General features: G+C 41.9%; 2 protein-coding genes across 2 annotated transcripts; one reads left to right on the top strand and one right to left on the bottom strand.

The window, feature by feature from the left end:
- Nucleotides 1–214: 214 nt before the first annotated feature.
- Nucleotides 215–1,969, top strand: sco2 (synthesis of cytochrome C oxidase 2). The gene is made up of 2 exons (XM_083902138.1): nucleotides 215–400; nucleotides 651–1,969. The coding sequence occupies exon 2, from the start codon at nucleotides 666–668 to the stop codon at nucleotides 1,464–1,466; it is 801 nt and encodes a 266-aa protein (XP_083758264.1). The 5' UTR covers nucleotides 215–400; nucleotides 651–665; the 3' UTR covers nucleotides 1,467–1,969.
- A 1,433-nt stretch (nucleotides 1,970–3,402) lies between these two features.
- On the bottom strand, nucleotides 3,403–14,574 carry ncaph2 (non-SMC condensin II complex, subunit H2). Its single transcript, XM_083902234.1, has 21 exons — nucleotides 14,441–14,574; nucleotides 14,046–14,167; nucleotides 11,716–11,835; nucleotides 11,506–11,607; nucleotides 11,344–11,411; nucleotides 11,173–11,248; nucleotides 11,029–11,085; nucleotides 9,949–10,028; nucleotides 9,665–9,831; nucleotides 9,416–9,540; nucleotides 9,252–9,329; nucleotides 8,783–8,846; nucleotides 8,458–8,559; nucleotides 8,306–8,350; nucleotides 7,429–7,499; nucleotides 6,146–6,263; nucleotides 5,930–6,022; nucleotides 5,751–5,797; nucleotides 4,706–4,807; nucleotides 4,473–4,622; nucleotides 3,403–3,722 (listed from the first exon to the last, which is right to left on the bottom strand). Exons 3-21 carry the CDS (start codon nucleotides 11,821–11,823, stop codon nucleotides 3,579–3,581), a joined length of 1,797 nt encoding a protein of 598 aa, XP_083758360.1. The 5' UTR covers nucleotides 11,824–11,835; nucleotides 14,046–14,167; nucleotides 14,441–14,574; the 3' UTR covers nucleotides 3,403–3,578.
- Between the last annotated feature and the right edge of the window lie 140 nt (nucleotides 14,575–14,714).

The following is a 14,714-nucleotide window of genomic DNA, read 5'->3' as shown; positions in this document are numbered from 1 at the left end:
ATATCAAATATATCGATTTCAGATAAAAAAACAGACCGGCGAGGGACGTTCCGGAAACAGTGCGTGGTCATTTCCGGTCTGTCAAATTCAGCTGACGTCAAACTCCACCAGTAAAACGCTCGAATTCCGTCACGTGATTCTCCGGAACCGGCAGTCCCACGGTCACAGAGGCGAGGAGGTGTGGAGCGGACGCTGCGGTCATTTCACCGTTTTACGCAGTTTTAAATAACGAACGAACGGGAAATACCACGTAATAAAAACCGGTAACTAACAGGGGTTAGCCTCTGTGAGTGTTTCCGGTGTTTAGCCAAAACCACGCCGCGTTTGTTTGGGGCTTCGTTTGTTCCGGGACACGCGTGTGAATCGCTGAATGACGGACCGTGAACGCACCTGAAGACAGGTGAGAGTGATTTACTCTTAGATTAAACTGTAATACGTAAAATTATTACTATAGTGACTTAATCCACCTCAATAGGAATTAACAAAGGGCTTTTACTTTGAAACTTTTGATTCTTGACCACATGTGATACTTTCACTTTGAAATTCTTATTTTGACATTTGAAAAACTCATCCTTTGATACTTGTATTTTGAAAATTTTAAAAACTTTTACTTTGAAAATCTGATTTCCTGTGACGCCTCTGTGTTACAGGACATCCCGTCTGCCATGTCGCTGCTGCGGTGCATTGTGGGACGCCTGCGTCTCCCTCTCGTCCCGAAGACGCCACCTGCTGCGACGTCAGCGACTCACCTCAGACCGTGCGGACGTCTTCAGCGGCGTTTCCTGTCTCGCGGTCGTGGCGGCGACTCCTCTGCGAAGAAGCTGGCGATCGGGTCTCGCGTGGCGGTGGCGCTGCTGTTCGGCGGCGGCGCCCTGGCCGCGTGCTGGTACGTGTACGGGGAGAAGCAGCAGAAGCTGCGGCGGCAGCGCGTGGAGCAGCTGCAGCAGGTGGCGCTGGGCCGGGGGAACTTCAGCCTCCTGGACCACAGGGGGCAGCGCAGGACAAAGCGGGACTTCCAGGGCCGCTGGGTGCTGCTGTACTTCGGCTTCACCCACTGCCCCGACATCTGCCCCGAGGAGCTGGAGAAGCTGAGCGCGGTGGTGACGGCGCTGGACGGGGACGCGTCGCTGCCGCGGCTGCAGCCGCTCTTCGTCACCGTGGACCCGGAGAGGGACGACGTGGCGGCGGTGGCGCGCTACGTCCAGGACTTCCACCCGCGCCTCCTGGGGCTGACGGGCACGCCGGAGGAGGTGAAAGAGGCGGGGCAGGACTACCGCGTGTACGCCAGCGCCGGGCCCAAAGACGAGGACGGCGACTACATCGTGGACCACACCATCCTGATCTACCTCGTCAGTCCCGACGGGCTTTTCCTGGACTACTACAACCGAACCAAAGACGAGGACCAGATCGCCGAGAGCGTCCGCAAACACATGAGGACGTACGTCCCGCTGGAGAAGATGCACTGAGACGTCGTCCAAGACCTCAGAGAATGATTCGCTGTTCCGAGGCCGACCAGGAAATGAGAATATATTGAATAACCACTAGGGGGCGATAAACATTTTCCCGAGGAGTTACAAGATCGCGGCGAAGTTGCGATTCTGGAGGCTTCACAGCAGGAGTTTGTCGCAACTGGTTGGTCGAAAATTTGGTCCCGATCTGGCCCTTTCCGACAATCGTGGGTGTCTTCCGATGTTAGGCCGGTTTTAACAGATTATCAGGCCAGATTAACCCGTAGTGCGTGGGATTAACAGACATTCATCGCAGGCGTCGGAGTCTTCCCGATGTCAAATGGTTAAGTATGAAGCAAAGTTAGCTAAATATGACTGAACAGCCAGTACGGGCATGAACAGAATCTTGCGTATTTACGATGCTAACGGTCCGCCTCCAAGGATTGAGAAAACCCTGGTCTCGTCTGTGCTTTCGCTGGGATTAAAACATTAAAAAAAGATTCAGGACAGAAACTACGAAGGACAACGATGGAAAAATAACTCGGAAAAACCTCCAAATCTCGTAAATTCTTCGCAAAGCTACGTCAGCTGTGTGGAAAATAAGAAAAGTAAAAGAGCAGAGTTTATGTGAAAAAGATTTAATAAAAAAAAGGTATTAAAACATTACTGCCGAGTCATTTTTCTCATTATTGGATGTTTTTTTGGTAATTGTTTGGTCCCAAAAACGTCCAAAAAAAAGGTTGATCGGTGTTTTCTAAACCATAAAAAGTCTGATTTATTGACGCCTCGTTTTGTCCGCGAACCAAAATTAATAATTGAATGATTTATTTTGTTATGTGGAGCAAAGAAACCAGGGGAAATTAACTTTTAAAACACAAACTCAAACCCACTTAAGCGACGATCATCGATACAGACTGATAAAGACTCTGAAATCAAAGGTACATTTACACTGAACATGATTATTCATGAGATTAAGGGATTAAGTTGAACAGATTAAGTTTCTCTGACTTTCTAGCTTCTTAAACGTGAATATTTCTTTATTTATTATAGTTGGTTTGTGGACCCTTTTTAATCTGTAAGAGCTAAAGCTAAGCTATTTAACGTTCAACTAGATTTTGGCTCATTTTTTAAATTTTTTTTATCTGTAAGATTAAGCTAAGATTTAGCCGTCTCCTGTTTGAATTCCAGCTAAGGTTTAGCTAACTTTAAAGTTAGCGTTTGACATTTTTAAGCTATTGTGCAGATAAATTTAAGCTAACCTTTAGATGTCTTCTGATTAACTTACAGCTAGATTTGAGCTCACTTTTGACCCTTTTTAATCTGTGTTTTAGCTTAACTTTAGCCATCTTCTTTTTGAATTCCAGCTAAGGTTGAGCTAACTTAAAGTTAGCTTTTGATGTTTTTAAGCTATTTTCAAGCTAAGTTTAGTTGCCATCTATTTAACTTTCAACTATATTTAAGCTAATTTTTACAAACCTCTTTAAGCTAGTGTACAGATGAGTTTAAGCTAACATTTAGATGTCTTCTGATAAACTTCAGTGTTTTGGCTAATGTGCAGACAACTTTTAGCTGTCTTTATGCTAACTTTTTGTCATCCGTTTCTGTTACAATGAACTGGGGGGGAAAATAGCTTAAAAAGGTTAAAAGCTAACTTAAAGATCGCTAAACCATAACTGGAATTCAAACAGAAGACGGCTAAAGCTTAGCTTAAATCTAGCTGAAAGTTAAACAAATGACAGCTAATGGTAAAACAACTTAAACTTATTCGATAGTTTAAAAAGTTCAAAAGCTGAGTTAAAGCTAGCTAAATGTTAGCTTGAATTCTTTGGGAAAAGTTTGGGAAACACGGATCAACATTTTCAGACATTTTTTGGACCAACACAACTTACGTCCGCCACGTTGGGTGAAATAAAACACGGCTGGGAAATTTCGGAAACGGACGACAGTAGCTGCTGTAGGTAAAAGTGAGAATTAAGAGGGAGGTCAGAGGTCGAACGCTTTGCGTCTCTATAAATTTAAAACAAACGTCAACATATCACACGGGGACAAACATGGTCGAAGGCGTCGTTTTGTGTCCACGTGTCGGTGATGAAGAGGGGACCGCGTGCCCCCCCCCACGACCCTCATCACTCACGCCGTCGTCGTCGTCACGCCAAACTCGTCCTGGTTGAATCTGTCGGCCGCTCTGTGCAGACTGAGCAGCGTCAGTCCCATGGAGTCCACGCTGTCCTCCAGACCCTCGGCGCTGTCCACGTCCACCGTGTAGTCGTTGGCCTGAGACGACGCGGGAAAGACGTTGGTGAGAGAGGACAAGAAAAAATAGAGTGGTGATAGTCCACGACTACTACTAATGCTCCGCGCTGAGTCCATGCGCCCACATTTTTATGCCAATTTTAAAGCAAAATTTGCATAGGCAATGAAGGCCACTTTGGACATGTGGTGTGCAGCGGTGACCTTGGAAATAGGTCGAGGTCACCGATCTTCGAACTTGTTCAAGATACTTGTAAGAGGCATGGACAGTGCCAGTTTGGCAGCAATACAATAAATATTTGTCAAGTTACGGCGTTGACAAGGTTGAAAAGTGCCGGTTTTTGGCTATTTTTCAAGTTACAAGTGCAGCTGTGACCTTGAAAAGTAGGTCAAGGTCACCCATCTTCGAACTTGTCCAAGATACTTGTAAGAGGCATGGACAGTGCCAGTTTGACATCAATATGTCGAATATTTGTCAAGTTATCGTGTTGACAAGCTCGTAAAGTGCCGTTTTACACATTTCTCACATTTGCAAGCAAAAAAGATGCGTAAAAATTCAGGAAAAATTCAAAAAAAAAAAGGTTTTTGGACGAAACGAAAAAAACGCCTGGAGATATTCACCCACTAAACAATCCTGCAAAATGTGAAGGACGTACGCGCACAGGAAGGTATTCATTTTAGTCCGGACGGAACGGTGCGAACGCTATATGCTCCGCATAAATGTCGTGTGTGTGTGTGTGTGTGTGTGTGTGTGTGTGTGTGTGTGAGACTCACCAGCTGCAGTGAAGCCAGCATGTATTTACAGGCCTCGAAGTTGTCCAGCCCGTGAACGATGGACGAGAAGTCTCGGCGACTTCCCACGCCGCCCAGCGCCGCCACGATCCTGTCTCCGTAATCATGGATGTCAAAAATTGGACGTTCCTCCTAAAACACACAGAGAGAGGACGTATGTCAGGGTCTGACAGCAGGAGGCGCTGTGTGAGGACAGTACGTGGACAGTGTTGGACCTGCATAGCCAGCTCAGGACGGATCACGTCCTCCCATTCTCTGACTCGGCGGGACAGGTCCGTCTCCCGGGTGTAACCCTGACAGTTCACCACCAGCTCCTCCTGAACGACGAATAAACAATAATTATTCGCACACAGGTCATCGATAACTCATAAATAACCTCACAAACTTTACATTTTCAAATACATTTAAACACATCATGGCAAACCATCTGTCCCCAGGTTTTGTTTGGGACAAAATTAAGGTTTTTCTAGTTCTCTAGAACGGAAACAGACAACAAGTTAGCATAAAGACAGCTAAAGGTTGGCTGAACATTAGCCAAAACAAAAGACATCTAAAGGTTAGCTTAAAGTTATCTGTACAATATCTTAAAAAGGTCAAGAATTAGCCAAAATCTAGTTGAAAGTTAATTAACTTAGCTTTAGCTCTTACAGATTACAAAGGGTCGAAAGTTAGCTCAAATCTAAATCAAAAATAGCTGAAAGTAAAACAAATGGCAGCTAAATGTTAGCTTAAACATAGCTGAAGAATAACTTCAAGAAGTTAAAAATGAGCCAAAATCTAGTTGACACTTAAACTTAGCTTAAAAATAGCTTAAAAGCTAACTTTAAGTTAGTTAAACCGCAGCTGGAATGCAAACAGAAGACCACTAAAGCTTAGCTTTAGCTCTTACAGATTAAAAAGGGGCAAAAGTGAGCTAAAATCTAGCTGAAAGTTAAACAGATGGCAGCTAAAGGTTAACTTAAACATATCTAAATGATAGTTTACAAAGATAAGAAGCTGAATTAAAGCTAACTAAATCTTAGCTGGAATTCAAAAAGCTAAAGGTAAGCTTAAACTTAATAAAAAACTTAAAAAATAGCTTAAAGTTAGTTGAAAATTAAACCAAAATTAGATATTTCCCAAGATTTTTGTCTCCGAGTCTGTGACGTCAGTAAAAAACAGTTTATTAAAAACACATTTGATGTAGAAATAACAGAAAATGAAGATGTTTATTTCACATTCAGTGCAGAGAAACTTTATTATAAAGATTCATGGACTTACGATACGTAGCCGCACCAGGTCTTCATAACTCAGGTCGTCGTGAGCTCCTACACACACACACACACACACACTTTAATTCAAACAAAATGTCTTGATTTAACAGCGTGTCAGTGAACGCTAAAGCTCGGCTCAGTAATTGTATATAAAACACCTGTGGTGTCACTTTCAGGTGAGTTTACCTGGCGAGATGTGGTCTCCTCCTCCAAACTCCGCCGGGAAGTCGTCAGGAAACGCGTCCTGTTCGCAGTCCGAGTTGTCGTCGTCGCCTCCGCCTTTTAAATAAAGTTTTGAAAACATTCAAACTCCAAATCACCTGTTCAGGTGTCGCAGCAGCGAGACGTTCAGTGTCACTTCAGTCTGTGGGAAATATAGTGTTTGTTTTTTTTGTTTTTTACCCAACAAAACGTCGGCGTGTCTGAATTCATCCACAGGCTCCTCCCCCTGCCGATGTGGCCCCTCCTCCTCGGGCTGCAGCAAAGTCTTCTTTAGCTCCTCATCGGAGACCATGACGCCCTGAGTGACATCACACGCCATTAACCACACCCCCAGTGACATCACACGCCATTAACCACACCCCCAATGACATCACACGCCATTAACCACACCCCCAATGACAACACACGCCATTAACCACACCCCCAACGACATTATACGCCATTAACCTCACCCCCAACGACATTGCACGCCATTAACCACACCCCCAACGACATTGCACGCCATTAACCACACCCCCAACGACATTGCACGCCATTAACCACACCCCCAACGACATTGCACGCCATTAACCACACCCCCAACGACATTGCACGCCATTAACCACACCCCCAGTGACATAGCACGCCATTAACCACACCCCCAGTGACATCACACAACATTAACCACACCCCCAGTGACATCACACAACATTAACCACACCTCCAGTGACATAACAAGCCATTAACCACACCCCCAATGACATCACACGCCATTAATCACCCCCGATGACATCACAACATTAACCACACCCACAGTGACATCACATGCCATTAACCACACCCACAGTGACATCAACCACACCCCCAAAGACATCGCACGCCATTAACCACACCTCTAATGACATCGCAAACCATTAACCACACCCCCAGTGACATCACACGCCATAAACCACACCCCCAATGACATCACAATGTGATAATGTGGAAGATTTCATTGGATTAAACAGAACAGCTTGCCCCCTGCTGGTGGGTTGAGGACACTGCGTTCCAGCGTCCACAGAAATAAAACAGTCTCACTAATGCGTCAACGTTAGGGGGCGGAGCATGACATTCACGTCTTTTAATCGTTGATTAAATGTAGGAATCCTTACGTTACTTTATTTTGAAAAAGTTTTTCCGACTTTTATTGAGAAATTTCAAAATAAAAGTGTTGCTTGTTGTTGTTGTTAACTGTGAGCATGTGAAAATAATTACAGAGTCTGACGCGTCATGTGACCTCGGTCACTTTCTGCTGACGCACATTCGGTCGTTGAGCGAGAAGGAAACACGTCAGCTGACTTCCAGGAATCAGTGCATTCAACAGCCTCTGAGTGTGTTTTTAAGGTTAATAAAGGTTCAGAGTAAAGAAAGTAAAGACGCTTTTCTTCTTCTTTTTATAATTATTCTATGAATGAACCTTAAAGAGGAAAAGAAGGAACTCTTACTGCTCTCCTGAAGATCCTCCTCTGACTCTTCAGCTTCTCTTTCATCGTGTTCAGAAATATGTAGTTCAGGTCTGAAACACCAGGAAACTTCATTTACACATAAATAATAACAATATATTCATATATAAACACACAAAACATATTCAGAATCATTGAAATTACACTTTTGATTCAGTTGAACATTTGAAATTCTAATTCTGGCGACATTTTCTTCATATAAACATGTACATTTTAATAAAAAAGAAATCAAAGTATTAGAAGCAATCGGTAAAAATGTGTATTTCAACAAAATTCCTCAGTGAAGCAACTGTTTAAGCAAATTATTTGTGGACGAATGAATGGCAGCTAAAGGTTAACGTAAACTTAGCTGAAAAAATAGCTTAAAAAGGTCAAAAGCTAACTTTAAGTTAGCAAAACCTTAGCTGGAATTCAAACAGAAGACGGCTAAAGCTTAGCTTAAACTCACAGACTAAAAAGCTAAAGGTTAAATTAAACTACTACTGGCTACTAAAGTTAGCTAAATCTTAGCCAAATAGTCAAAATGTTAGCTAAAATTTAGCAGAAGGTAAAACAAATGGCAGCTAAAGGTTAGCTTAAGCACAGTTTTCCCTTTTCCTCGCTGCAGTGCATATGCCAGGCCTGTGTGTGGCACTGTAGAAGAGGCGGAGTACGCGCACATAGCTAGCATACTGTGTACGAACTCCAAACACAAAATGACGGAGATGGCGAATACAGAGAAGAGCAAGAGGCGGGGCTTATCGTTTTCCAAAAGTTGCTTATTGGTCGTATACGTGAGAGTCGCATACGGACGAAAAGCTCCGCCCCGTCTCCGTCTTTTGCGTGTAAATGTACGCTAACAGTTGGACCGCTAACGAACCTGTGAACGCGGGTCCATGTCTCAGTTTGTGTTCTGGAGGATCAACTGGAAAACAGAAAAACACAGACATCGATAAAATGTAAACGTGGTTCAGACGCAATCAGATCCAGATCCAGATCCAGATCCAGATCCAGAACCACTTCTGTTCTTACATGTTCCTGTGAACCAGGTCCTGAAGTCCTGCAGCGTGGACCCTCGTTTCCTTTTCCTCTTCCCTTTGTCGTCCAGGCCGTCGGGAACTTTGTAAGATTTTCCTGAAGAAGAAACAAAAACTCAGTGTCGGCAGCGACGATGAAAACACGATTTCAGAATTTTATGCTAGTTTCTTTGCTACATATGACTAAAAAAAACATGGATTAAAACGGAATCATTTTGGTTTTTGGAAAGATTTTCAATATTTTTCTCGACATTTTATGAACCAAACGACTGAATAAGTTCATATTGATCAATAAAAGAATCGGTCATTTTCAGGCGGACCTGTTTTTAACGGTTTCTCCTCCCCGAAGTAAACGTACGGGTCGTGAAACGCCCAAACGTTCACCTGAAACACAGAGAAAAAAAACATGGATACGTAAATATAAGGTGTATTAATATATATTAACACAATCAACGTAATAAATAATAATAAAAAATATAATTTTGTTTTCAGGGAAAAAACTTTCAAAATAAAATTTCAAAATAAAGGTACAGAGAATACTCTTAGTATTAAATTGGTATTTCTTATAGTTAAAAAAAAGAGTTCAACATTTTAAATTATAAAAATATAATATTAGAAACATTGACAGCAGGAATTAAATGAAGTCACAATATTTTCAAAATAAAATAACGAAATAAAGAAATAAAATTAAATCCTATTATTGCAACATTTTGACAGTTAAAAATGTAAAAAAAAACAGTTCTGATCAGTATTGATAAAGTGTTATTGATCGGGTTTGATGTGACGTACGGCAGGCGGCGTCTCTTCTGTCCGTTTGTCCGTCTGTACTTGTCGTCTTTCTCGGATCATTCGTCCGTCACTTTGAACCTGAGACAAAAATAACATTTCACCTATCAATCAAACAAACGTTCTAATCGATCAGATTATTGAAAATCTGGATTATGAGGAGAGACCTGGTGTCGCTCCACGTGTTCCTCGGCTTCCTGCTCCACGTCCATGACGTCGTTTAAGGGGACAAAGTCGTCGTCGTTGTTGTGTCCGCCGTCTCCGGCGTCGTCTCCTGGGGGCGGAGCCAAGACTTAAAAAAAAATAAAAAATAAATAGGACGAGAAAAGGAGGAAGAAGTAGAAAAAGACAAGTAAGAAAAAAAGAGGCAGAGAAGATGACATGACAATTAAACTGATGACGTGTTGATGTTTTACCTTCTGCTTCCTGTTGATGATCTGGATACAGATCCAGATCCAGAACCCGATCCACATTCAGATCCTGGTTCCTGGATCCGTACGAGAGAAAGATCTGACCTTTGTCTCCAGGGAAGAAGAGGTTCATCTTAAAGTCCTTCAGACTGCAGAAGACCTCGCCTTTCAGACTGAAAACACACACACACACACACACACACACACAGTGAGCAGGAGGACAAGAGGACGGACGTGTCTCCATCTTTGAGCTTTTATTTTGAAAGGACAGTGGTTTAGTGGAGTCTGACCTGATCATGGGAAATTTGTTCTTCTCAAAAGATCCAGGAGTAATCAGAGCTTCAGGAGGAAGATGAGACACCTCCACTGCCTGAGAGGAAACTACAGGTTAACTACAGATCAACCACGGGTCAACTACAGGCTAACTATAGTTAAACTACAGGTAAACTACAGAAGAAACACCTCCACTGCCTGAGAGGAAACTACAGGTTAACTACAGGTCAACCACAGGTAAACTACAGTTAAACAACAGATAAACTACATGTTAACTACACATAAACTACTGAAGAAGAAGAAGAGCCACCTCCACTGCCTGAGAGGAAACAACAGGTAAACTACAAGTAAACTACAAGTAAACTACAGAACAAGAAGAACCACCTCCACTGTATGAGAGGAAACAGGTAAACTACAGGTAAAATGCAGGCAAACTACAGGTAAACTAATGGTAAACTACTGGTGAACTACAGGAAAACTACCGGTGAACTACAGGAAAACTACCAGTGAACTACAGGAAAACTACCAGTGAACTACAGGAAAACTACCAGTGAAGTACAGGTGAACTACAGGAAAACTACCAGTAAACTACCAGTGAAGTACAGGTAAATTACCGGTGAACTACAGGAAAACTACCACTAAACTCCAGGTAAACTACAGATGAACTACAGGTAAACTACCGGTGAACTACAGGAAAAATACCAGTGAACTACAGGTGAACTACCGGTGAACTACAGGAAAACTACCAATTAACTACAGGTAAACTACTGGTGAACTACAGGAAAACTACCAATTAACTACAGGTGAACTACCGGTGAACTTCAGGAAAACAACCAGTAAACTACAGGTGAACTACAGGTTAATTACGGGTGAACTACAGGTAAACTACCGGTGAACTGCAGGTAAACTGAGGAAAAGAAAACACGTCCAGTGTCTGAGAGGAGACAACAGGAGACAGGTAAACTACAGGTGAACAACAGGTAAACATCTGCTAACATAATAATGATTTTGTAACACTGGTGATAACTGTGACTTTGGGTCAAACTTTAAATAAAGGTGAATTCCACACATTTACCGCAGTAATAAAGTCAACTCACCGTTTTGCCTTCAGGTTTCAGCGAGTACGCCGAGGCCTCGGTGTCCATGACGGTGAACTGTAACGGGAAAACAACAACAACGGCGTCATCGTTTAACCGTTTAAATCAGACAAATGAACGTTGACGTGTCACACGTTTCCGTACCACGTCGATATCATTGGCGTCGCTGTGACTGACGGCTGAGTCGACGCTCTGTGACTCTGACGACTGCTTGTTTCGTCTGAGGAGGGAAAGACAAAGAGACGTCAGAGAGGCTTCGTAAACACACAAACAACAACATTATTAATACTTGTTTGTTTGTTTGTTTGTTTGTACTCTTGATTCTTGTTCTTGTTGTTGATGTACTCCAGAGTCTGGTAGACGAGGCTGTGCAGCAGCTCCACCTGTCACACACACACACACACACACACACACACGTGAGGCAGATGTTGATAAAATCCCTTCACCGTCTTCTTCCTCGTGTGTTCCGTGTCTGACCTTCTTGCTGTAGATGCAGGTGGAGCCTTGGACCAGAAGAGCCGCCTCAGCAAAGTTCAGCTGGATTTTTCCTCCATCGAACGTGATGCACATTTCATCCAACTGCACACAGGAAGTAGACGACGGAGAAGAAGAAGAAGAAGGAAATACGGTTCAATCTCAGTGCAAAGAAATAGAAACTTATCAATAATAAATAAATCAACGAGTTACTTCTTCCAAGTAGTCGTTTAACTCGGACGCCACGTCCACGTCCCAGTTCTTGGCGAGTTCTCTGATCGGCTGCAGCAGGTGAGCGAACCTGCTCTCCGTCGACTCCATCGCCTTTTTCCACTGTAAAGAAAACACTCCACTATAATGTTTTATTTTGTCTTTGAATATGGATAAAACATTTGTTTGGACACAAAAACAGAATGAAATACACACACAGTGCATCAGGGCAGATGGATAATTTCCTCAATTTCAAAAATTCATTAAAATTATGCCTTAAGATTTTTGCAAATATTTTCAACAGATCCTCGTTCAGGGCGATGCCGACTATTATGATGGTAAATTTCAAGTCATTTCGAGAAACTTTTTATTTTTTGAAGAAAGTCAGCTCACTGTCAAAGTGCATCAGGGCAGATGGATCATTTCCTGATTTTAAAAAAAATCATTAAAATTATTCATTAAGAGATTTGCAAATATTTTCAACTGATCCTTGTTCAGGGCAATGCCGACTATTAAGATTGTGAATTTCAAGTCATTCCGAGAAACTTTTTATTTTTTTGAAGAAAGTCAGCTCATTGACAAAGTGTATCAGGGCAAATGGATAATTTCTTGATTTTCAAAAATTCATTAAAATTATTCCTTAAGAGATTTGCAAATATTTTCAACTGATCCTCGTTCAGGGCGATGCTGACTATTATGATTGTGAATTTCAAGTCATTTCGAGAAACTTTTTATTTTTTTGAAGAAAGTCAGCTCACTGTCAAAGTGCATCAGGGCAGATGGATCATTTCCTGATTTTCAAAAATTCATTTAAATTATTCCTTAATAGGTTTGCAATTATTTTCAACAGATCCTTGTTCAGGGCGATGCCGACTATTATGATGGTGAATTTCAAGTCGTTTCGAGAAACTTTTTATTTTTTTGAAAAAAGTCAGCTCACTGTCAAAGTGCATCAGGGCAGATGGATAATTTCCTGATTTTCAAAAATTCATTAAAATTATTCATTAAGAGATTTGCAAATATTTTCAACTGATCCTTGTTCAGGGCGATGCCGACTATTATGATGGTGAATTTCAAGTCGTTTCGAGAAACTTTTAATTTTTTTGAAGAAAGTCAGCTCACTGTCAAAGTGCATCAGGGCAAATGGATCATTTCCTGATTTTCAAAAATTCATTTAAATTATTCCTTAATAGGTTTGCAATTATTTTCAACAGATCCTTGTTCAGGGCGATGCCGACTATTATGATGGTGAATTTCAAGTCGTTTCGAGAAACTTTTTATTTTTTTGAAGAAAGTCAGCTCATTGACAAAGTGCATCAGGGCAGATGGATCATTTCCTGAATTTCAAAAATTCCTTAAAATTATTCCTTAAGAGATTTGCAAATATTTTCAACAGATCCTCATTCAGGGCGATGCCGACTATTATGATGGTGAATTTCAAGTCATTTCGAGAAACTTTTTATTTTTTTGAAGAAAGTCAGCTCACTGTCAAAGTGCATCAGGGCAGATGGATCATTTCCTGATTTTCAAAAATTCATTAAAATTATTCCTTAAGAGATTTGCAATTATTTTCAACAGATCCTTGTTCAGGGCGATGCCGACTATTATGATGGTGAATTTCAAGTCGTTTCGAGAAACTTTTTATTTTTTTGAAGAAAGTCAGCTCACTGTCAAAGTGCATCAGGGCAGATGGATCATTTCCTGAAATTCAAAAATTCATTAAAATTATTCCTTAATAGGTTTGCAATTATTTTCAACGGATCCTTGTTCAGGGTGATACTGACTATTATTAAGGCAATGTTCAAGTCATTTCAAGATACTTTTTGTTTTTTGCCTAATAATTGTATTAAGATAATCTCGTGTAAATATCGGGCACTCCTCATGTCATCACTGTTAACATTTTGTACAATATCTTATCATCAATGTGACTTTAAATTTAAATGTGAATCGTGAGCTACTCTTTAACAAAATTGAACGCAATATTGTTGTTATTAGCTAGGCTCTGTGAACGGATTTAACTTCACAAGTGGCGGAAAAACATGACAAATATACCGTTTAGGGTACGGAGTCATACGCCGAATAAGCCACAGCAACTTAATATGTTTACATTTTAAATCGTGTTTCGCTGTCGTGAAAACAAACGTCAAACTAAAAGAGACAGGTTTGCTAAACGTACACACACCGCGTTCACTTAAAATAGACACAGTTTTGAGAGCACGCGTTTAATCGTACGACTTAATGTAACTCTTTCGTCATCGGGGACGTGATAAACTGTTGATTACCGAAGTTTGTTCGCGGTTTTTTAGGTTTAAAAGTGAAGAAAAGTGACTCACCGGAGAGAAAGCTTCGGTCGGAAGCAGTTAGCAGTTAGCAAAACAACCAAACAACCCGCCACCGTTCTTCTTCTACGCCTCCTTCCGTGTTCATGTTGGCACTCGCGCTGCTGCCGCTGCTGCTGCCACCTGTCGGCGCCACGCGGTAACACACGTCATGTTCCAGTGTCAAAGGCAAAGATGGTTGAACATTAACATACATTATGTAAACAAACATATTAACGAGCGCACTTTATTACTAGTACTTCATTATTTTGTCACTAGTTATATACATGTAAATATATATATTGTTGTATTATATAGTGTTATTATGGTAAGAGAACCCCCCCCTCCATGTAAGTCCGTGTGTGTGTGTGTGTGTGTGTGTGCGTGTGTATGAGTGTGTGTGTGTGAACCACTTAAATCGCGGCTCGCTGCACCACGTGACCATATTCCTGGAAAGTTCCTGGAAATGCCTCCTTTGTGTTTATGGTGATCTCGGTGTTGAGGCGGCTCGGTGAGGACACTGCTGTCCCCAGATCAGTGACTGACGGACGGGCAACGGTGCGCAAGGCACTCGACGGGGATTACGACGCTTTGTTTTTGTTATTGTTATCGTTATTGTTGTTGTTGTTGTTGTTGTTTGGTGCAGCTCGGACTGACAAGGTTTCCGCCGCGTTCCCTTTCGAC

This window comes from Microchirus variegatus, assembly GCF_963457635.1.
Source record: "Microchirus variegatus genome assembly, chromosome: 16".
Classification (NCBI taxonomy): domain Eukaryota; kingdom Metazoa; phylum Chordata; class Actinopteri; order Pleuronectiformes; family Soleidae; genus Microchirus; species Microchirus variegatus.
Note: the sequence above shows the minus strand (reverse complement) of the source record. Positions and strands in the feature narration are given on the sequence as shown.